The sequence below is a fragment of the Thamnophis sirtalis genome, unplaced genomic scaffold (assembly GCF_051295495.1).
Source record: "Thamnophis sirtalis isolate CommonGarterSnake01/CBP01778 unplaced genomic scaffold, rThaSir2_p1.2 scaffold_6, whole genome shotgun sequence".
NCBI lineage: Eukaryota > Metazoa > Chordata > Lepidosauria > Squamata > Natricidae > Thamnophis > Thamnophis sirtalis.
The window spans coordinates 106,210,510-106,234,584 of record NW_028261386.1 but is presented as its reverse complement, the minus strand read 5'-3'; the positions used below and the strand labels follow the sequence as shown (position 1 = coordinate 106,234,584).

At 37.3% G+C, this 24,075-nt stretch overlaps 1 protein-coding gene across 1 annotated transcript in view; it reads left to right on the top strand.

The window, feature by feature from the left end:
• Positions 1–23,248, top strand: part of FOXO3 (forkhead box O3) — a 132,175-nt gene extending 108,927 nt beyond the window's left edge. Inside the window, exons 2-3 of the mRNA XM_087718672.1 lie at positions 5,151–6,587; positions 16,280–23,248. Coding sequence (XP_087574798.1) covers positions 5,151–6,551 — 1,401 coding nt within the window. The 3' untranslated portion in view covers positions 6,552–6,587; positions 16,280–23,248. The remainder of the gene's footprint in view (positions 1–5,150; positions 6,588–16,279) is intronic.
• The last annotated feature ends 827 nt before the right edge of the window (positions 23,249–24,075 follow it).

The window sequence follows — 24,075 nt, the reverse complement described above, 5'->3', positions numbered from 1 at the left end:
CTGTCTGGATGGTCTCTTGTGATGAGCCTATAGACAGGGAAAGGAAGCAGTATGCTTCCTCCCATATTTGGGCATACCAGGGGTTGTGACATAAAATACATACCTATTTTCCTGGCTCAGCTGATAAAGGAGGAGAATCTGTGGCTTAGTGGCTAACACAACTGCCTAATATGTAATACAGCACAGGTTCAAATCCCAGTAAGGGTATGGCTAGATGATGAGAGCTAAATAGCTTGAAATAGATCTATACTAGTCTCCCTTTATTTATTTATCAGTACAAATGCAACACACACACACACACACACACAAACATACATACATACATACATATATGAGTAACATATTTTCCATAATAAAGATGCATACCGTTTGCACAATGCATTTAGAATACAACCCCAGTAGAGAATTTTTTCAGTGCTTCTAGGTTATTTTTACCCCTGCTTGCCCTGCTCAGAAAGCCATTCAAGGAGGCTAAAACAAGCACTTAGAGTAACTAATCAGAAGCTGCTGCTGTTAATCACTTCCAAATCATGTATTGTGAAAAGATATGTTGCAAGGCTTATTTTAATTGTTTGTATCTAGTTGAAGAATATACAGCATACTGGAACTCTTTATTTTGCATTGCAAATGGACTGGGGTATTAAATTTACAGAGTCAATCATATAACAAGGATCCCATATCCACCAGCTGTATCTCATCTTGATAATCTGTAGGTTTATTTTTAAAAATATTGGGTGGGGGTGCTTTTAAGAGAAGTCACACAGTTCTTCCCTCCCCCCCCCCAGCAAATGGATTCCTTGTTGTGTTGTGGAGAGTGATAAATTGATACCACATGTCCTTTCCAGACAAAAAGCCTCTGTACTCCAGGCGAGGTGCATGCAGCTGGTGTCTGAATTAATGGGCAAGTCCCATAAGGTAAACACAGCATGGAAGAGACTGAAACAGAAACTGAGCTCAGAAGAGTGGGGAAATTTTTGTAGAAAAGGATCTGCCAATGTTCCTAAACTAAAGAAATAAGGAACAAACAAGTGAAACACTTGCAAATAGAATTCTGAAATATGAGAAACAGTGGTTCTGATTGAGTCAGCAAAACTGTAAACAGTCTTCCACTGTCCTTATAAAACTTAAGAACGAGCACGGCAAAGCATATGCAAGTGCATACATTTCATTATTTGTAATAGGATAGGCTAATTCCACTAAGGAGTGTTCCTGATGCTTGGGAGAATGGACAGACGTTTTCTGTGTGAATGTAATTATTCTGTTTCCCTGAAAATAAGACCTACCTGGATAATAAGCCCAATCGGGCTTTTGAGCGCATGTGCTAAAATAAGCCCTCCCCTGAAAAAAAGTCCTGCCCAAAAATATTGCAACACTTCAGCAGCCATGATGTGATCATGCTCGCTGCCTCCTGCACCTCAAAAATAATAAGACCTCCCCAAAACTAAGGCTAAGCACTTGTTTCAGGGGTCAAAAGAAAATAAGACCCTGTTTTATTTTCGGGGAAACACAGTAGCAATAGCACTTAGTCTTATATACCACTTCACAGTGCTTTACAGCCCTCTTTAAGGGATTTACAGAGTCAGCATATTGCCCCCAACAATCCTCATTTTACTGACCTCGGAGGGATGGAAGGCTGAGTCAACCTTGAGCTAGTCAGAATCAAACTGCTGTCAGTCGGCAGAATTAGCCTGCAATACTGCATTCTAACCACTGCACCACCACAGCTTATAACATGTATAATTGACATATATAACTTTCTCTTTTTGCTACCATTTTGTTAATATTTCTTCTGCAAAGTTTCAGTTTATATTTCAAAGGAAATCTTCATTGGTGCGAGTGGAGCATTCCTCTCTATGCCAGTGACAATTTTTGAGAGGAACTGAAGGTCCCAGAATTGCTCAGGTGGCTTGGTGGCTGTTGTTGACATAACACAATATGTGCCCATTGGCCCTAGAAGTTATACTAAACACACCGTTCCTGGAAGCATGGTGGAGAGGGATCCCTGGTACTTTTGATCTTTGGGACAGGTTTGATCCCAGGATGGAATGTTGCATTTGAATGTTGAGATGCAGGAACCTTATATGAGATAGTGGAGGCGATATTTAGCTTGAGAGGGAACTACTAGTGTTCATTCAAATTTACACAGATTGGTTTTCAGTAAGCAGTGTACATTAGTTTTAAGAAACTAATTCATTCAACAATCACTTAGAATTGCCCATCAGCAAGAAACAACATAATTAACAATTGCTGTGAGGTAAGAAAATGAATATGAAGTGGTTTTTTTAAATTACTAGCTACTTTGGTGTGAGGAAAAAATTGAACAAAACCATAACCAAAGTTTCTAAAATTGAACTGGTCTATTACAATAAGGTGTTAGTTTCTTCTGCCACTGAGAAAAGGTGGTGTACCCATGACCAAAACACAAGATTTGATAGATAGGGGGTTTGGCTTTAGGTAAAGCTCAAGTCTTACAGTTGTAATAGCTTGCTTTTTGTCACTCAGGCTAAACGCATTTGAACTGTGTCTTAATCTGAATATTTGTTGGGTAAAAGCCTGACTGACACTTTGACACGCGGTTGCATTAATGCTCCAAAATTCAGTAAATTGTATAAAATTTTCATCAAACTCTGTGCAGTGTAAATCACTCTGATCCAATGCACAGATGATTATTATTACTTTTATTGTTTTTAATATTATAACGTACTACAGACGACTGAAAGATTTTGAGAGCTTACACATAAATGGAGGAGGTACACAGGAGGGCTATAATTCTTCTGATAAAAAAAAAACCTCACTCATAGAAAATCTGTATGCACCCTTTAGAGTATTTGCAGTGCTTGGAATCAAAACCATAAACTGGCAAAGTGAAAAGAAAACACTCCAGAGTTTTTACTTTATTAAAGGCGTGTGTACAAAGGGAGAGTGGCATTTGGTATGTATTTATATTTGCTTGAAGTGATAGTTTATTTCATTTATTTGTTTGTCAAATTTATGTGGCTGCCCATCTCATGAAAAAACAATTCTAGGCAGACAACAGTATATATCTGCTGTGATCAAGGGAGAAAACCCTGGCTTTGAATATTACTTTTTTTTTCCTTTACTGGACCTGGACTTAGACAAAACATTTTTATGTACTTAAACGATGAATAAAAAGCACGTAGACTGCATGTCTTTGCACACCCCAGATGTTTTTCATTAACTTAATGTCATCCTGCTTCTTTATTTCAGATGTAGCGATGCCAATGTGAATCATCGAGCTTGAATGACAAACCCCGTTGTACATTATAAAATAGTTTTTTTTTAAAAAAAATCAGCAATTTGTGAATTCTTACTATCCTGTTTTCAAAACATGTTTTTAAAAGCATTTCACTTTTCCACATGGATATGATCCACATCTGCCAGTAGTTTTTAAGTACCTCCTCACATTTAAAGAGACCAGGTCATACTGTGGTTTCCTCAAGATTATTATCTCCAAAATACTTTTAAGGTTTTGACACGCACAGTACAAAGCTGCTCATTTTAAAGTAACAAGGACCAACTTTGGAAGCAGCCACCCAGGACTTGAAAATGACATGGCTGCTTTAGCAATCTGAAAAGAGACGCTTCGCCTAGGCATCTGTGCTTTGTAAAGAACTAGCTTTCCTTTGCACAATTGGACTATATTTGGACTATATAGGCTGTAATCCTACCAGTCTCATCTTCCTTTGGGTGTGTCCAGACAGAGGGTTGTAGTAGTAACAACAACAAGGCATTCTCCCTTTGCCATCTTTCCCAGCTTATTCTGCCTTTCCCTTTATTTATTTATTTTCTGACATGGTAATTAAAATAGCTAGAAGAAATGGTGGGAACATGCAGGAGATTTATTATTGGAAGATTTATTCAGTCAGTTCTCTGAAAAATTCTGAGAATGTGGTTTGATATTTTGACAATAAAAGCCTTACCTGGAAGTCCTCCCCCTGCCACTTTTTTTTTATATTACTATAAACCTAAAGTACATCTCAATGGAATGGCTGGAAATAGACTTAGCTGCACATGTCTCTTGCAACCATGAGTTCATTCTATTATGACTCTAAATGGCATGCTGATTTGGGGGCAATGGGATTTCTCATGTCAGTAGTGTTGTGACTTGTTGCATTTCTTAGAGCAATTGACTAGAATTTGGTTTGCTCAACTCTTTCATATCCACTAGTAAAAACCACACAGTTAGTGACTGTGCTATATTATATATAGTTGTTTTTCTCTTTGGAAACTTACAGCAATGGCTCAGAGTAGAATATTAACCAAGTTAGTTTGCTCAGACACCACGAAAGGAAAAGGGAAGATGAGGAAAAAAAAGTCATAAACATAATTGTTGCTATTTACAGAAGATCATTAGGTTACAACATGTCAGACAGGTTTTACTTTGCGTTTTCAGTTTGTACACTATGATTTAGAAATAAGTGAGTTGCAGAACTGGTTCTTGACTATAAGTGGTTAGGATCATAGAATATCTATATTAATTATCTTGATTTTCTATGCATCTGATTACTTTGGCAACTATTTCAATGGGAGGCTTTTAAAATAAAAAATAGAGATTCTCTTTAAGCTAATGAACATAATTTAAATGAATTTGTTTAGAAAAGTGCACTAAATCACCAAAGCTATGTGCTTACAACAGTAGCATCAGTACTAAATGATGCTTTCTTTCTCAGGAAAGGGTTCATTATATTCATGCCATGGAGAAATATCTTGAATTTTATCATGATTCCTTCTAAAGTCTATATTTATCTAGTGTCTGAACAACTTATTAAAAACTAGAAAAGTAATAGCAATAATGGAAGTCCCAAAGGTACTTTTTCAGGAGGCACCTAAACTTTCTTTCACTTCTCATGCAAGAAACTTCTTCAGCTCTGACAGGATCCTGTCAGAACTGAAGAAGCTTCTTGGATGAGAAGTAAAATGTCTTCAAAGAAAAAACAAGAAAGTCCAGTTGCCTCCTGAAAAAGCACCTTTGGGACAACCATGACCTGAATGACTGAGAATATCTGCAGACTTTTAGCAATAATAGACATTTTTTTCTTTATGTTTTTTATGTCTTAAGTATTATATTGAATAACATTATTTACTTGACATATTCTAAATTTGGGGGATTTTGTGTGTTGTCTTTGCAGAACTCAATCAGACACAACTTGTCCCTTCACAGTCGATTCATCAGGGTACAGAATGAAGGAACTGGGAAAAGCTCGTGGTGGATGATCAACCCCGATGGTGGGAAAGGAGGGAAAGCGCCACGCAGACGGGCTGTATCGATGGACAACAGCAACAAATACACAAAGAGCCGAGGACGAGCAGCTAAGAAAAAAGCAGCCCTTCAAGTTGCCCAGGAGACGAGTGACGACAGCCCCACCCAACTATCCAAGTGGCCTGGTAGCCCAACCTCCCGTAGCAGTGATGAACTGGATGCGTGGACAGATTTCCGGTCTCGTACCAACTCGAATGCCAGTACAATAAGTGGCCGCTTGTCCCCAATATTGGCAAGCACTGAGGTAGATGAGGTGCACGATGATGATGCTCCCCTTTCTCCCATGTTGTACAGTAGCTCACCCAGCATGTCCCCATCAGTGAGCAAGCCCTGTAACGTTGAGCTGCCTAGGTTGACTGACATGGCAGGCACAATGAACTTGAATGATGGCTTGACAGATAATCTTATGGATGACCTCCTGGACAATATAACCCTTCCCTCTTCCCAGCAGTCACCCACAGGAGGTCTCATGCAGAGAAACTCAAGCTTTCCATACGGCTCCAAAGGTTCAGGGCTTGGTTCTCCATCCAGTAGTTTCAACAATGCTGTGTTTGGACCATCATCTCTGACTTCTCTCCGTCAGTCTCCCATGCAAACCATCCAAGAGAACAAGCAAGCTACATTTTCTTCCATTTCACACTACAATAACCAAACTCTGCAGGATCTGCTGGCTTCGGATTCACATAGCCACAGCGATGTCATGATGACTCAGTCTGATCCACTCATGTCACAAGCTAGCACCGCTGTATCTGCCCAAAACGCCCGCAGGAATATTATGCTTCGGAATGATCCAATGATGTCGTTTGCTGCTCAACCAAGTCAGAGCTCTTTGACCAATCAGAACCTGCTCCACCACCAGCATCAATCCCAGAATTCCTCTCTCAGTGGCAGCCGTGCCTTGTCAAATTCTGCCGGTACTATGGGCTTAAGTGACACCAACCTTGGATCAGCAAAACACCAGCAACAGCCACCTGCCAACCAGTCTATGCAATCACTTTCTGACTCCCTCTCAGGCTCTTCTTTGTATGCCAACAGCGTGAGCCTTCCGGTCATGGGGCACGATAAATTCCCCAGTGATTTGGATCTGGATATTTTCAACGGGAGCTTGGAATGCGATATGGAGTCCATTATCCGCAGTGAACTCATGGATGCAGATGGATTGGATTTTAATTTTGATTCCCTCATCTCAGCCCAGAATGTTGTTACACTGAATGTGGGAAACTTCACTGGTGCTAAGCAAGCTTCATCACAGAGTTGGGTTCCAGGCTGAAGGATTTATGCAAAGAAGGGAAAATGGGCAAAGCAGGTTAGCAATGTTTAGTCTGTTACATTTGGTACTGTACTTGACAATATGTAAATATAGCTTTTAAAGAGGACAAGTACAGCTTTTACAGCAAACACCCAGACCTAACTCGGGGTTAGATTACAGCTTTGGTAAGAGTTTCCCATAGAAATAACTGAAGGCTGATTTAATTTCAGTCTTCTCCATTGTGTTCTATGGGCATACTATATAGAGAGATGTAATTCATTCCCACTATCAGCTCCTGATGCATGTTGAAACTTTTCAGAAAACTCTTTTCTTTGTTGCTCTTTACACTTGGTGATTTTTTTATAATTTCCCCCCAAAAATCACTGCATGGGGTTCATTAGTGTGATGTTAGTTCCAACTTGCATCATTATGGGGTAAATCATTGAGCTAAAGTGCTATTTATCCATCCTTAAGTTGGCAAACAAACAAACAAAACCACTATATTAGAACAACATTTGCTGTTTCCATGGCCAACCTTTATTCTGCCTTTCACCTGTCTGTTTTGATGCACTGCTGGACAGGAGGGTCATGTGGGGTGCATGATAAGCAAGTAAGGATCTGGCTTTGCTGTCCTTTCTCTTCTGTGTATCACCAACCATCAGGGATGCTATCTGACAGTCATGGCACCAGAGCAGAAATGGGCAGGTCCTCCTACAGAATTCAGTCCATCTTTTTAGGCTCCTTCCTGTGTCATTCCTCTTAACACCACATTCTGTTGTAACTTAAGCCAAATAGGTGATTTTTAAAAAAAAACACATCATAATTGCAAAGGGTTAATGAGTTTAAAATTGGTTTAAATTTTAATTTGGTTTAAAATTTCTATTCCCTTCTCCTCCTTTCCGTTCTTTATATAGATAATAAAGGATGACTTCATGCTCGGTTAGGGAGGCAAGGCGGAAGGGTTGGTCACGCATTCCTCTGGTTTCCTATTTCGGTCTTGTACTAAACTAGTAAGGGTCATGGAGTTAAAAGTACTAACAATACTGCTGGCTGAACAGTCTGCTACTTTTGCAAACTCTGCTAAACCAACAGCACAACACTCACCTTTAGGGAGACAAAGCAGAATGATGGCAGACAAGGTTGGCCTGGGGTGGGGGGATGGGGGGAGTGTGCCCATATTAACCTGAAACAGCCAGTGAGAGCTTCTCTAACCGCACCTGCTACTGGTCATCTCACTTCATCCTTGATATAAATGGTGGCAAAGCACGACAAGTGTTACATACACATTGTGGCTGCTGCTGCATGCTCTTGACTAAAGAGGAAAAAGATCCCTTTAACACTTCAGCTAAGAAGGTCTTAAATCTCCCTTACTCCTAGGCTGCCAATGAGAGAAAAGCAACATCATCATCATCATCGGTAGAAAAAAGATATTGCCAAGGCATTGTTGTATCATGGTTGGGTGCAAGTGGGAAAAGGCTTTAAGGGAAAAGTGAATTAAAGAAGAAGTGAGAAAAGTTACGGATATAGATCTTATCTCCAAAGTAGCTTCTGAAATAAATTCACAGAAAGACTTACAATTTTCCAATCTGATATGCAGGCGATCTCATCCTAGCTTCCTTGGATGAAGCTGTTACCACGTATGTTATCATTCATTTATTTTTTCCTGCCAGAAGTAAAGATACTGTAAACAATTACAGTTACCAAGTGAGAATCAAACCAGATATTGCACATTGTTTTTCTTGTCAAAGTGCTTTCCAAAGTTACTTTTCCACTCAGATAAGAACTGTGGCATGATTATGTGACTCTTTTACTTTGCAATAATAGCTCATGCTTTGAAAAAAGAAATTAAGCCTTCAAAGCAGGATATTGGGAGAGAAAATTGATTCCTACGATTTTGAAAAAAGAAAAAGCAATTGAAGAGTCCTTAATAAAATCTTGGGGATTCCCCTTGCCAATATCATTTATTAAATTTAGGGGTACTCTGAAGAGGTTATTTGTATTCCAAATAAAAACTCGCTGACATTTTCACATAAACTGGTTTGGGGCCAGTTTGGGTTTGACAAAAAATGTCTGAAATATTGTAAGTAGCATAGTACCTGATCAGATATAGTATGAGTTTTAAAAGGATTACAACTTCCCTGTGGCATGTAGTTTAAAACTGTAATCCTTGGCTGAAAATGCTAAGGGAGGATGCAGCCATGATTATCAAATTCCTATCAAAGAATGCTCAGGTAGATTTTCAAGAAGATTAAGCATTATATTGATCGCTGCTGCTTAGATTTAAGCAGTATTTTGACTGGCAAAATGTCCTCACATCTCATTTTCTCCAGTGAGCGATGTTGTTGGCAAAAATACTTTTGTCATTTCATTTTTCACACCATGAAAGTAGAATGAGGTGATTGTTCCATCATGAAAGTGTATCATCTCTTGGGATAGAGTTAGGCTTCCTGCCTGCCTCCCACAAAGGAATAAGTTCCATTGAACCCAATAGGATTTTTTGCAGAATAAACAAAAAACTATTTATTCTTCAAAACTAAAACCAATGATACATGAACATTAATACATAATACATATTTATAATTTATGTCCCAAATCTCTATATTTACAGTAAAGCAAAGAGTAAAACAAAAATATTGTGGTTGTAATTTAAAGCCATTTAGGAAAACCACAATAAAGTTGATTAGCCTGTATTGTAGCATCAATTGTAGCATGATTTGCTGGCAGCATTCATTCAAAACCATACATGTCAGTGCTAGAGAAAAACACAGGAAGAGGTGAACCAATTATTATATTTTATATTATATTTTATAAGTGTGACTTGATTCATTAGCTGGCCATTATTTATGCTTGCCCCCAACCCTCTCCTTGGAATATACAGATTTGCTCATTTTTTCTCTTACAGTAGTTATGTTTAAAGATAAAGTCGGCAGTCTCTTTTAATGCTTTGCAGAAACTCCCAATTTCTTTTTTTCCTTTTCATTGCAGAGAAGCAATGAGAACTTTAGGGACAGGATTATATAGTACATAGTCCTGAAAAACCACTCATCAAGGGCCAGGGATAAGTTGGTAAATTATTTTGTGGGCATAATGCACTATAGACTTTCAGTTATTGGAGACTTTCTCTGTGCTTTTCTGAAGGCCATTATGTTCATAAGATTCAAGAAAGATAATTGGAAACTGGCTGTTCCTACTGTTGCCAAAATTACGGGATAGCATAGGATGACAGCATCGCTTGATATTTTTAGAGCAAGCAGAGCAACATTGGGTGGAGTTCATAATGCATTCACTTTTGTATCAAACCGACTTAGGATCATATTGTAAAATAGGATTGAATTTTTCTGTGATTATTTGTCACAGTTTAACGTTAGGATTTCAAATTTGTTTTCCTTCTCCTTAATCGCTAAGATTTTCAAGAGTGCTTTTTGCAGTAATGTTTTTTTTTTCTTGGACAAATCAAAGCCTTTAAGACTGCTGTTTCTCAAGCTAGCAAAGTACGGCAAAACAAAGACTAACGCTAGACTTTCCTGGAAACGATTGCCATGATTTTAATTAACTCAGCTACTAAAAACAAATGCCCTGCGCTTCATTCTTCCATGCAGGATTCTATTTATGGTAATTTATGGTGTGCTAGAGGAGGTAGGAAGGGCAATGACTAAATCCTTGCATGTCATAAATGTCTTCTGGAGATGGCTGTAACAATTTTACTCCAAATTGTTTCATTTTAATTCAGTTTCCAGTTCAGGTTGATTGAAAGGTATTGGCTACTTTTGTGTGGCAATTTGTTACTAATGACCAACAGCTGCATGCTTTTCAGATCAGTCTCACAAATTCATTCTATGAGTAGGAGTAACCATTCAACCATAGTAACTCTCCGAGAGTTGTTACTTCTGAATCAGGAATTTGGAATAGTCCAATGTCCTGGCTAATGACAACCCCAAAAGTTCATTGACGATGGGGTCATATTAACTTTGGCTCACAGCAAAGAGGCCAAGAATGAAAACATTATGCTTTGCCCAGTTGTACGAGTAGAAGCACTGAGTGGAAATGACCGGATCACTGTATTCATAAAGAAGAATTGCACAAACAGAAAACTTGTTTGCAACATTTCATGGAGTAACACAATATTCAGAATTTTTCAAGAATGAATTGAAATACATTTAATTTTAAATTTTAGAATAGTTGAATTGCTATATTTCACAAATTAAATATTACATTTGCTCTAACTTACACTTTCTACCTTATGCCTACTTAAGAGATCCTAGAGAAATATTAGATAGCTTTTGACTCACCTGTAAAAAATGGTCATGACCTGTGCTTTCATTTTTAATTTGCTTTTGAACTTTTTACCCTTCGGTATTGAAAAAGAGTAAAAGAATTGGCAGCTGAATGATCTTTGCCAAAATTGCTTATGTTCACATATAAATCAAGCCTGTAGTAATTTGCTTGTGGCTCAGCAGCAATGTATGAATTTAGCCAGTATTTGTTTGGCTTTAGGAGCTCAATATAGCATTTGACAATTCACCCCTGTATTGCTTGCTATTGAATATGGATTGTAATTAATACACTATGATTACTGCAGACCTACACTAATTTGTATTTTGCAAATATCCCCCCTTATATATCTTGCTACACTGACCTTTACTATGCAAAGATAGCATAGTATTTAATGTATGCTTAGTGTATATAATCTTTCTTCTTTTTTAATTTGGCATCTTCCAGTCTTTTTAATTTTTTGTCTGCTCTTCATTTAAAATAATGTTTTTCTAATCTTCCTGGAGAAGTAATTGAATTTGAGGAGGACTGAAGGGGTTTGATTTATGGGAGAATCTTTTATTACACTTTTCCTCTTGAGCTGTCTATTATTAAGCATCTTGGGGGCTTTGTATGTCCTATGACACATCACAACAGTGTTGGCTCCTTTTAAATGATTTGTCTTGGCTTTCTGACCTGTCAAATTCATTTAACAACATTAGCAAATGAGAGTTCTTCATGACAGGAAGAATTGCTTTCATGATAACCATAATAAAGATGTATGCTTCCCCAGACAACAAAGGGGGAAAAAACAGTGGTAGGAATGCCTATATAGCAACAAGGAGTGCCTAATTATTCTCTGGAATAACAAATTGGAAATATAAAGGCTAATACTGTAGCCTGTTTTCATTAATGTTTGTGCATTTTGAATGGTTCGTGTCAAATAAAACACTTTCTTATTTAGAGGACACAATTTACCCAAGCAATGTCACCTTCATACAATCAGTGTTGAAATCTGTAGCACCTTTATAGATTAACTTGAAATCTTTGAACTGGGCCACTAAGATTTTTTCCCCCTTCTGTCTCCTTTTCAAATAAGGTCCACTTTTCCTATATTATGAATGGTATACAAAGTAGTTTGCCATTGCTCTTATTCAGCAGATCCTTATAAATTAATTTTTCCTTGCATTTTATTTTTTTAATACAAGGGGAAGAGACATTCAGAGAGTTTCATGGTTGATATGAAATCAATTAGCTCATAACTGTATAATACTACAGCAGGAAACTAAACTATTCTTAAATCATTACCATGCTCTTTAAAGGGCTGTTTGGGAAAAAGACTTAAGAGTATGAAATATTTGTGGAAAACTAATTTCCTTATATAGGAAATGGACATATATCTATGTTCATACTAACATTTATAAGCTGTGGAAATACAAGTCCTCTAATTCCTCTAAATTATTGTTCACATGTCCTATCAGCTGATGGAATCCATCTATATCATTCAACCATATCAGTAAATTTTAGACAATAATACTGAATAAACTAAGCAATTGAGCTGATTTAAAGTAATTGGTATTAATACAACCATCTAGTGAGAGCCATAAATCAAACAAGCTAGCATATAAATCAATAGAAATAATTTGTGGATTGAATACAATTTATTAATATATAACTTGTTTTATCCCTGAAAATGGTAAGAAAGAATACAATTGTACTTCATTAGTTCTTCCTATGTTTTCTGTCATATACTATGATCTTACTATGCACAAAGACCACCTTTTTCTAAGAAATTATGTAGCAGAAAGTGTTAGGACTTTCTTGTTGGTGAGCTGAAACTGAGTTTTACTTGTAGTACATTTACTATTTCTTTCACTTTGGAGAAAATTAGAGCATCATCTTTCCTTTTTTAACTATTGTAATGTCTAATGCATCATAATTAAAGACTGCAGGAACTAAATGGGGTGCTAATCTACATCATTAGTATTTTAAGGACTCTTTCTTTGCCACTTTTGTTGAGATCAGAACCTCAGACATTTAATTCCAAGTGAATATTGTGGAATGAATTTAGATGATCCCTTATAGCTTTTGAGGTCAAGCAGCATAAATATAGACTAGTCAATTTTTATTGCACTGTCCATGCATGCACAGCATCAAGTGTGCATCAAGGGCGCATCAAGCACATATGTGTGTGCAGCGCACCCACGAGCAAAGTGGCAGGAGTGCCTGCTGGAACCCACCCCTGGTGTACACGCAGAAATACTTGGAGTTTAGTGTTTTTTTTTTCTGGTTGGTCTTCTGATACCCTTATTGAAGATCATACTGAGGTTCAAAGTTCAGGTTGGCTTCAAGACTGAGATAGTTAATAATGCCATGTAGTCTTCCCCAAAATTTATATTTTTATTGAACATGTTTATATTGATGAAAGACAAATATAGACATTTGTAAAGAGGAAAAAAAGCAAAAAAGTGAAGCGAACAGTACAGTTAAAGAAAAGTTAATTGAAGAAGTAGTTTTCTCCTAATGTTTCTGACCTTCTTTGTAAGAGTTACAAACCTCATAATCTCTCTTCCCTCTTTTACATTACAATAGTCTCTTTAGCCCCTTATTTAGTCTTTTTTGAATAGTCAAATCCAGAAATCACCATTTGACTTTTTTTCCATTTTCATTAAAACATCTATAAAAGTTTCTAGTCTTTTATAAAAGTCCTTACTATTTTATAAATTATTTTATTATAAAAGTCATTATTATATAAAAGTCCCTGCGCAGATAGGTCACTTTTGTCATATATGCTAATTTTGCTGCCTTCACAATCCATTCCTCCATTGAATATTTCTCTATTTTTGTACATATAGGTAGTCCTCGACTTACAACAATTCAGTTAGTGACCTTTGAAGTTACAACAGCGTGAAAAAGGGACATGACCATTTTTCACACTTATGACACTTGCAGCAATCCCACAGTCATGTGATCAAAACTGAGGCGCTTGGCAAATGACTCATATTTATGATGGTTGCAGTGCCTGGGGTCACATGATCATCTTTTGTGAGCTTCTGACCAGCAAAGTCAATGGGGAAACTAGATTCACTCGATTAACTTAACAGCTGAAGTGATTCACTTAACAACTGTGGCAAGAAAGGTTGTAAACTGGGACAAAATTCACTTAACAAATGTCTCACTTAGCAACAGAAATTTCGGGCTCAATTGTGGTCATAAGTCGAGGACTTCCTGTAATAGTGGTGCTACAGTTACCATATATAAAAAACCCCAAAATTCAACTTGCAGCACTGGTTTAACATTAAATAAACATAATGTTTTGTATTCTTTAGGTAAATATATGATAGGAAGCTCAGAGAAAACTCTTTCATTCTTTCTCTTTCTCTCAACTTAATTATCAGTTCTTACTTGTTTAAGAATGTAATAACATTGTTATTAAAAATAGGAAACCTATAGAAATATATTTTTGCTTTGCATTTCTTGAAAGCTCAGAAGATTTAGCCGCAAACTAAGCTAAAATGTTAATTTAAGGATATTTCAGGAAGCCATGCTGCTTGTTTCTTAGACTCTTAAGCCCCATTCTCACATTGTTTAACTAGAAACCTGCAATTTCCTTCTAATGAGTTTTTGTATTAGAAAGGAATGCATAGAAAATGTTTTTCCCCTGTCACTTGCTTAAATGAACTCTTAGAATCCAACGCAAAGGATGATCTTGAGTCCCATCCCACTGTCATGGAGATACCGTAAATTTATCACAAAGAATCTACATTGCACGCAGGAGACTCAGGATTTATTGAAAGGGAGCTTCCAGAATTTCACAAAAATTTTCCCAGCGATCTGCTTGAGGATCTTACAAATGAAAACTGCAGCACATCCAATTAAAACTTATCAGGTGGATGAGTCCTTTGTGGACTAAAGCTGCTGAGAAGTATTACGTCTGAGAAAATACAAATGTTCTGTCTATAACATTGTGTCTGAGGAGAAATGCAGGGATTCTTGCAACAACTATTGAAAAATTATTTCATTTCTCAACTTATTCACAGCAAGCAATTCAGAAGACAACAGATAGAGCAGGCAAAAACTAGTAGGAGGCAAGGAAGTCTTCTTTACTATTATTCATGTTCATTCAAATAGCATCTGATTTCCTTTCTCTGGCCCCTTTCCTTTTCTTTAGGAGTGAAGAGAAAATGTATCACTTCATTGGCCGGCTGGCGGTTGTAACCCTCCATGTTTTTGTTAGTTGCATGGTTTTTCAACGCTCTTTTTCAAACCACTTTACATTGGCCAAAAAATAAATAAGAACTCGTGGAATGCAAGCTGATCATAATAAATAATCTATGTGTTATAAACATAGATTATAGAGTTAGAGATAGATACCTGTTGAAGAAGGAGTGGTTTTGCCTTCCAAATCCAATTCATAGTTTCCCTCTCCAGAATTACCTTTCATTTTCTCACTATCTCATCCATCGCCAAGCTAATGAAGCTTAACAGGTGACTGAATTCTTTGGCTTGCAAATTTTGTAGGACTCCTTAGAATCTCTCCCAGTCAACAACCAGAGAGCATCAAAATGATCAATTTTGCTCTACCTTTTTGATCCAAGAAAACAGCAAATGGACCTCAGAAAGTAAAATGATGGTGGATTCTAGGGAGAAGGTGAAAGAGATTTGTTCTGTGCAATGAGACAGAAATTAATGGACTGAAATGTCAAAGGTTTTCTCCCCAAAATTGAATCAAAGGAGCTAATGGAGTTTTAGGTTAAGTTAAGATACATAAGAATTAACAGATGTATCCTCATACTGATTTACATGGATGAACAAATATTTATCATATACTAAACAGAATTCTTGTTAACCAAGCCAACTCTTTGATGCTTACATTTGGTCTTATAACAAATTGTTTTAAAATGTAAGAAAAAAGAAAAAAAGAAAAAAAAGTGTAATCATGAAGTTTGACTACACCAATATGCAATATTTGTTATTCTCCAATCTTGTATTCTCCAATACAGGATGCATTTGAAAGTAGTTGTCATGCTTGAAGGTGTGCCCTTTGTATTTAAGGTACAGCTAAGGCAGCTGAAGTGTGAAAAACAGAACTGTGCATAGTTGTGTAATGTCTGAAACTATTTATTAAATGCTTATGCTCCCAGCAGCATAGCTTATAACCAATATTACGTATTACAGTTTGCATAACTCTGTTCATTTACTAGGAACTCTCAAGCCAAAACTTTATTATGTATATATTAGTAGAACTCTTCCATGATTTCCTAATTAAAAACAACAACAACAATTCTAGAGCTAGGATATAATAATCAGTCTTGGACTGTGCTGATATATTGTCACTGCTTGCTTTTACGCCAGTATCAAAGATACCTGCAAGATAACAAATTTGGGTTTCCTCAAGATGATTTGAAAAGTTCATGCTTAGAATTATTTGTTTTCTTCAACCGTTTGTGGGTAATGACTAACTAAATGTTATATTGTTCTTTTTTTTCCCCTTCCAGGCCCTTCATCCAACATGAATCCTAAAGAAAAAAAATCCTTGCCAAAATCAACTGTCAGCAAAGACAGGGATATCGTTTACAGCATTTGTGAACCCTGCATTCTTTTCCTAATGAAAACAGAGACTGTTAGCGAGCCCCAGAACTTGAGGAAAGAACTGACTTATCTGGAACTGAACTCATTTTGAAGTATGCAAATTTTTCTTACTGTAGGGTGATCCACCACCAACTTGAGGATATGTTGGTTCAGCCACCATTCTGTTTCAGAACACTGTGTAGCCTTTACAGTAGTGTGCTTGTCAATCAGTATATGGCGTTCCAAAATGGTGATGGGTTGCAGGATGCTTTTAGGTTGGCTTTTGTTCTTCAGGGTTCCCCCCCTCCAGCCCACCCTTCTTAAGGTGTGAGGGATGCTTCCCCCCCTCTCTGTGTAATCCTTTACTTGTCCCCTTCTAATGTGCCAATTCCTCATGAAAATTAAATACACAACAATAGGCTTGAAATATCAACAGCACTTGAATACCAATACAGTTTCCAGCTGTGTTAAACTGTTGCAGCAACACAAGTGACAGTATGGTGGCACTTTAAAAACTTAGCAAATTGGGTATATGACATGGATCGGGTTCTAAGATAAGATGATAAGGGAGAGTGAGGAATGGCAAACAGTAAGGGGGAGAGAAATGCAATGCAAGAAGCACCAATGCCCTCTGCATTTTGTTTCTATCTTCAGGATAGCCTTCCAGGTATGCAAGGACAGAGGATGTCATGAAACTTTGCTCTTTAAGATGCCACTGAACTTTTTGTGAACTCCTGCAATTGTTAAGAGTACAACCAACCAGATGAATTCAAGAGTTACTTTGAAACTTAATGTTTATATTTATTTTGGTGTTTTTATGTGGGGATTGGCTAGCTAACTCATTAATTCTCAACCAGTCCCTACAACTCCTCAACCAAATATTTTCCTAATCTTGTACGTGTTTCTTTTTTACTTTTGGTACCAAGAGAGGGTGGATTTTACCTCACAAAATTAGCCACCACTAATGTCGCATCCTAACCAAGGTTCAGTTGGTGTGAGGGGAAAAGGGCATTTCATTATGGGGAGTCAGTAACTCTATCTAAATCTAGTCTAGGGTTATGCAAGCAGTTTTGCCCAAATGCTGCAGTAAATTTTTGCTTTTTTGTTTGTCCCTCTAGCTTAGCAATTGGCCAATCTGAGGTGCATTGTTTACCACTTGCCAAATATAACCACATAGAAGGCAACGGCTTGCTTTCAAATTATTACTCTTATTAATAATAACAACACAAAACCTAAAAGAAAAAAAATGAGTATATTGCATGAGAACGGAGTTTTATGTATCTGTAATATCCAAGGCTTGGATGATTTATTTCATTCATAATCATTTATTCATCTTTCTCTTCCTTATTCTTTTCCTCTTGTGATACATGGTGGAAACTGGAAAAAAAGGTGGTTAGGAAGGAGACACAGAGAGGGAAAATCCATACCGAGAGCTTTTCATAGGAGCGTAGATTGTAACTGGATAAATTCCATTGAAAAACAAAGTAGTTTTTATATATTTTGCTTATAGGGATTTCTTTTTGTAAATTTATATAGTAATAATGACTGAAAGTTATGGTGCTGTGCAAGTCCTGTTTAATTACTTTTTATTGGTATTTTTCATGTGAAGGTGGGCAAAGAAGGGAAGAAAGAAATAGGGGGAAACCTGATGGTACGTTTCAATTTTTTTTTAATGGCGTGAAGACACTTTGGCTTAGGACAACATATACATATTTCTCCAAAGTGATATATGAAGAACTTTTTTTGGCATAAAAGCAGAATGCATATAAATATATAAATATATTTTATTATGTACAGAAACAGATCATTATGCATGATTGTTAAGAGAACAGACTAGCATTTTAACCCAAAGTTTCAGTGCATGAGTTTCCACAAGCACGTGAATCATGTACCTGCGTGGTGTGATTCCTCTCAGCCGCCACCTTTCACTGCGCGCGCACATGCAGCCATTCAAGCACATTCACACACACACACATACATCGGTGGGCCCCATATTGCTCTTCTTTTCCAACTTCTGAGGTAATATTGGTGAAATAACAGCTCCTTGTGTGATGAAAGTTTTGTTTTGTACTGTAGCTGCCTCCTCCTCCTCGTGCTGCGCTATTCTCTAGGTCAACACATGAAGTCCACCATGCAGTTCATAACTTCAAATGATGACAATTCTGTGCTGTTGTGGTTCTAAATATCTCATAGAATATACACTTTCAGACTAGTTAAATGATTTTTATCATTTTCCAAATAAATACAGACTATTTTTTTAATAATTAAGGTGGTATATTTGTCTATGGCAGGGCATAGTTTATCATGTTTCTTTAATTATATAGAACCAATGTGTGTGCTTGTTCTTCACATTGGAAAGGGCTTCCCTGAAAGGAATACCTTATAAAAATGTCATCTGTTCCAGGGGCTTAAGAAAAGTATTGACTTATCTTGAGAGACTCAGTTACAGGTACCTATTACCAAAGCTAGTTAAGAATGTGCTCACATGCCTTTACTAAATATGAGTATCTGGCACATCATTATATGTGAATTAAGCCAATGATGATATTTTGGGGTGTTTGTTGTTATTTTGTTCTTTGAAATGGAAATGTACTTGGTGATGGACAATTTATTTCCAAGTTTCTGTCTTGTCTTCTCAACAGAAACTCTGTGCATAAAAAAAACAAAAAAAATCCGGTACTGTACAAGTTTATGGTTTCCTCTATTTTGACTGGGTTTCCTTTCAATACTTGAAAACGCAATATATCAGGAAGCTTATGCAGAAAAAGGAATAGATTCTTCATTTCTCAGCTCTAATTTTAATCAGGTGACCAGGATGCAATGACACCAAAATGTCAGCCAATATGCAGTGACATCATCACACAAATGCCATGATTATGTACTTGCATTTCAACATCTGACACAAGTACATGAGATGCAATCTTTCTGTGATATTGCCACAGCTATTTTGTTATTTGCCCCCACCCTGGTGATTAATGGACATAAAACAAAGTACCATATTTTTAACTTGGCCATAATTTATGCAGGTTTTAAATCCCGTTGATTTCAATCAAATTCAGTGCTCACCATAAATACCAGTAAGGTTTTGAGACTGTCCTGAGACTAAAGTCCTATTAAACCCAATATGACATTACAGTAAGCATGCATTAATCAGATTGCACGTTTGTAATAGTAAGCAGTTAATGGTGCTGTTGTATTGGCCGATGCTCGCATATAGATTTCAATAGGAAAACCTCCATCTGCTCAGTTATCATCTGTACTTGTTTAAATATTTTTATTTCAATCATAAAAAACAAATTGGGGAGGGGGAAGGAACCCGAGCAAAGTGATAGCAAACAGACATTTATGTAACATGTTCCAGGTTCTGCCCTAAAGCATCCTTGAGAATATGCTGCCCATCAATGGCAAATAATATTAACTTATATAAATCCTTGGCTTAATGCAATGTAAGGCAGCTGTGACCTGAATTTTTATAGTTCCTTGAGAGATTGGGGAACAATCAGAGCATCCCAGGTACATATTAAAAGTGATGATGATGGTAACAAAGAATCCTTCTGGAGGTGGGGAGGCAAAATTACAAACCTCTTCAGCCAGGTTAGTGGTACTACAGTCACTTTGATAACATTGGCTTCAACTGGATAAATTCAGATCCTAGGAGCCCAGTGGATGACAATGGCAATAAAACTCCACTTTTCTGGAAAAAAAAACACAGTAATTTGAAATTCAGATGCTATTAGAGTCAATACGTGAAACATAAGCCTCATTCTATCCAGGTTTACATACAAGTGTCTCAGAGGCTATAGAAATGTTTCCCAAACCACCACCTTCCCTCTGAATTAGATTCAGAGCATTGGAACTAACAGACTCTTAACTAGGCTGATTGGCAAGTACCGTATTTTTTGGTGTATGAGACACACGTTTTTCCCCAAAAAAGAGGGTGAAAATCTGGGTGCGACTTATACACTGAATACAACCATTTTTGGCCTTCCGAAACTCTGCCCTGCGCATCCCGTTTTTTGCAAAAATGGATGTACAGAGGGTTTGAGAGGTCTGCAATGTGCTCCTGGGGACCGGGGAGGGCAAAAACAAGCAAAATATGGGTCCAATTTTCCCAAAAAATGAGGGGTACAGAGGGTTTGGGAGGCCTGTAGAGTGCTCCTGGGGGCTGAGGAAGGCAAAAACGAGTGAAAACGGGCCTTTTTTAAAATAAAACGGGAGTGTTTTTGCTCTCCCCAGCCCCCACAAGCCTCCCAAATCATCTGCATGCCCTGTTTTTGCTCGTTTTTCTCCTCCCCAGCCCCTGGAGCAAGGCTTCCCATCCCTTGGCATGGCCCTTTTTTTCCACCTCCCAAACAACCCACACATCACGTTTTTGCCCTCCCCAGCCCCCAGGAGCACTTTGCAGGCTTCCCAAACTCTCTGCATGCCGTTTTTCACAAAAAAGGGGTGTACAGAGGGTTTGGGAGGCCTGCAGAGTGCTCCTAGGCACCGGGGAGGGCAAAAACTTTTTTTTAAAATTACCTCTTCAAAATCTTGGTGCGTCTTTTCCTCTGGTGCATCTTATAATCTGAAAAATACGGTAATTTTTTGTCTAGAATTGAAGACCAAGCTAGGGAACATGGTATGCTGCACTATTTTCTCAGTCATGGGAACCTTTAATGTAAAGCAATTGCATGGAAATCCATCAATTTACTCTACGTCACTTCATTTCCTATTGTCTTTCCCTCTGCCTCTCACAATATAAATAACACTACATTTGAGGTACTGTCTCCAACTGGGAAGCCAATGGCAAACCTTTGCTCTCAAGGATACTTGCTAGCCAATAGACTGCTGCTTATAGCCTTAAGCTTTCTGTATTATCTTTTGCCAGTAGAATGGCCACAAAATATACAGTGACTTAACCCAATTTTCTTCCCTAGTTATAAGTATGCTGTTTCTATTAGCCTAAAGGAGTCAGGTGCTAGACAAAAGCAACCAACCAATAAATCCTCAGATACTGGTCTAGTTCAGGTATAATACTAAACCAAGGATTCAAGGCTGTGTATGGCCCACAGGTCAAATGGCAATATGTCACATATTATGAGGCTTTTATTAGAGGAAGAAAATCATCAGACAGCCCCTCAGACCAAAAAGGTTTATGCTCGTCTGCATGAAATTATGGCTTTGCATTATGGGAATGGGCTGCCCTGAACATTCCTTCCTCTTGACCAACCGTGCAGGAGACAGGTACTTTCACATTCAATGTGGAATACATCATGGCTTACCATCACATTTTTAAATCCAAGAAGTCTGCATAATTTGGTCCTTGTTTGTTTGCATAAGCATGGTGGAAATAAATCCGTTTTTAAGTTGGGATCAGGTGGAACATCCCCATTTATTCATTTACGCCTATGTCGCATTTTCACACCAAATTGAAAATCGCTAATGGATAAAAACATTACAACCAATGAGGTGAAAGCTGCTTCACTCCCTCACTTTGTACAGGAAAGAGGAGCAAGGAAGGGAGAAGTCCAGGCTCAAGGAGCAACCAAGGTTCCCCTACCTGATACCTTCCAGATGTATGGGGAACAACAGCTTCCAGAATTCCCCAATCAGGCAATAAGCCTATTGGTTGGCAGTTCTGATTTGCACTGTGCTGATTTGTGCAGTACAAATCAGAATTGCCAAGCAATGTGTTTTAAAACCCCAACATTTTAAATCCGACCATCAAACCAAATGATTTCATGTTCACTGAAAGCTGATCAGTTGCTTGGGACACTTTTTACAACAAGGGCCCATCTTTTAAAAGGCAAATGTCAACCTAACCTCGTAGTACAGTAGTCCCAAAGGTCCACGTAAATGATTTGAGTTTGCAAACCATATATCACCCCAACTGTCCATCAATTAACACGTAAGGTTCACTTCTGAACATTTCTGACTACTCTGGTACTATAAAGCACTTAAACATCAGATCACACTCTTGGGGAGTTTCCTTTTTATGTACATAATTTAGACACTTATTCTAAGACTGTTGGTTAATTAGTGGAACTATCCCTGTAAAATAGAATTAAATAACTAACTTCCATCGCCCTAATTTTTGAATTATGAACCCTTTAAAAATCGAGATAAGGGTTGGCACAAATACACAAGCAATTTCTTTTTAGCTGCCTTCTGAATAGCTCATATCATTCTCTTTTTAGATTGCATCTTCTGTTTTTATTGTTGCAGGAATACTTTTTTCCTAAATTGTAAGTTAACCAACCTGCTGCCCATTATATAAGAAAAGAAATGGAACAGGTTGCTTTTGAAAATGACATAACGTCTTGGCAATCAATCTCCGTTCATTACATTATTTGCATGATGTATATCAGAAATACCAGCTGATAAGGAAGGGGACCAGATACTTGCTATCAGGAGGGATGCGGGATATATTGTACATTTTGGCTTCATGTATGAAACTTTTTTTAATTAAAAAAAGTTGTATGAGTGGACAAAACATGTATACAGTATCTGTAAACTGTCTTATCTGGATTATTTCTTTCACTGTTGAGCCACATACTTTTTGAAGAATATATTCTATCACTGCCTTAGTACATGGCCATCTTTTACAGGGGTACACAATTTTTACTTTTTGTATGAGCTACTTTCATTTGAAAGCTGGCACTGTCATAAATTTAGAGGAGGCTTTTCTGAAACCAAATGCTGACATAGGTGAATATACTACCTTACTACATAACAATTGGATGTCAGTTTGATTTGGAAATCTTTCCCTTTTGCAAATGAAATAGTGGTGCAGAGCTTAACTCCACTTGATGTTAGTAGATATTGCCTTGTGTACTCCATTCTCAACAGTAATCTAGTTTGTAAAATAAAGTGTGATGCATGTAAATAAAGCATAATGGATCTCTATGCTGAAAGTATAGACTCGTTTGTCTTTTATTTAGTTTGTGTTTGTAGAAATCAGATCTCTAAAGAGAGAGAAAAATAATAATAATTCCTGGATAGAATGTATCATTTGTTGTTATAGATTAGTATCATTCTCATGGTAAATCTGCATAGTGAAAAACAAACATACTGACTGATACTTTAATTCTGTAGAAGGAACTAACCTTTGCACAACTTACAATTTTACGCTTCCTGCATGTTGAAAGCAGGAGGAGGACTTACTGTTTTCCATTTATATGCTTATTTTTTTCTTTTTAGCCAAACTTATTTAGACTTGGATTCCAATCCCACTGTGGTTTGCTGAAGTACCATGATAATCTATATAACTCTCCCATTTCATAGACTCATTCCCCTTGAACAAGGTAAAAATCGCAAAACTCTTTAGAAGACTTGGATGAATGAAATTAGGAAAAATGCACTTAATCTAATCTGTTGGAATTGGGGCATTGAATAGAGCCCTGAAGATGTTTACTTTCAATGTTTAACCCAAAAAGTATCAAAATGGTTGAGCTTCTTTTCCAGGAGATAGAAAGTAGATCTTTGCTATATTTCTGCAGTTCAAAATGTTTAGTTCAAAGACTGAAATAATGTAAGTGAAACGTTTAGCCTTACCACATCAAGAGTTTACCCATACATCAGCTTTTCACATGCTTCAAATGGCTTCAGTAGTCTCCTTCCACCAAGCTGTGTCCTCATGTAACTTCTGGCCTTGAGGTATGATTGACATTGACCTAACTCCACACCCAAGTGGCTCAAAACACATAGATGGTTTTATTTTAGCAACCTTCTCTCAAGATGT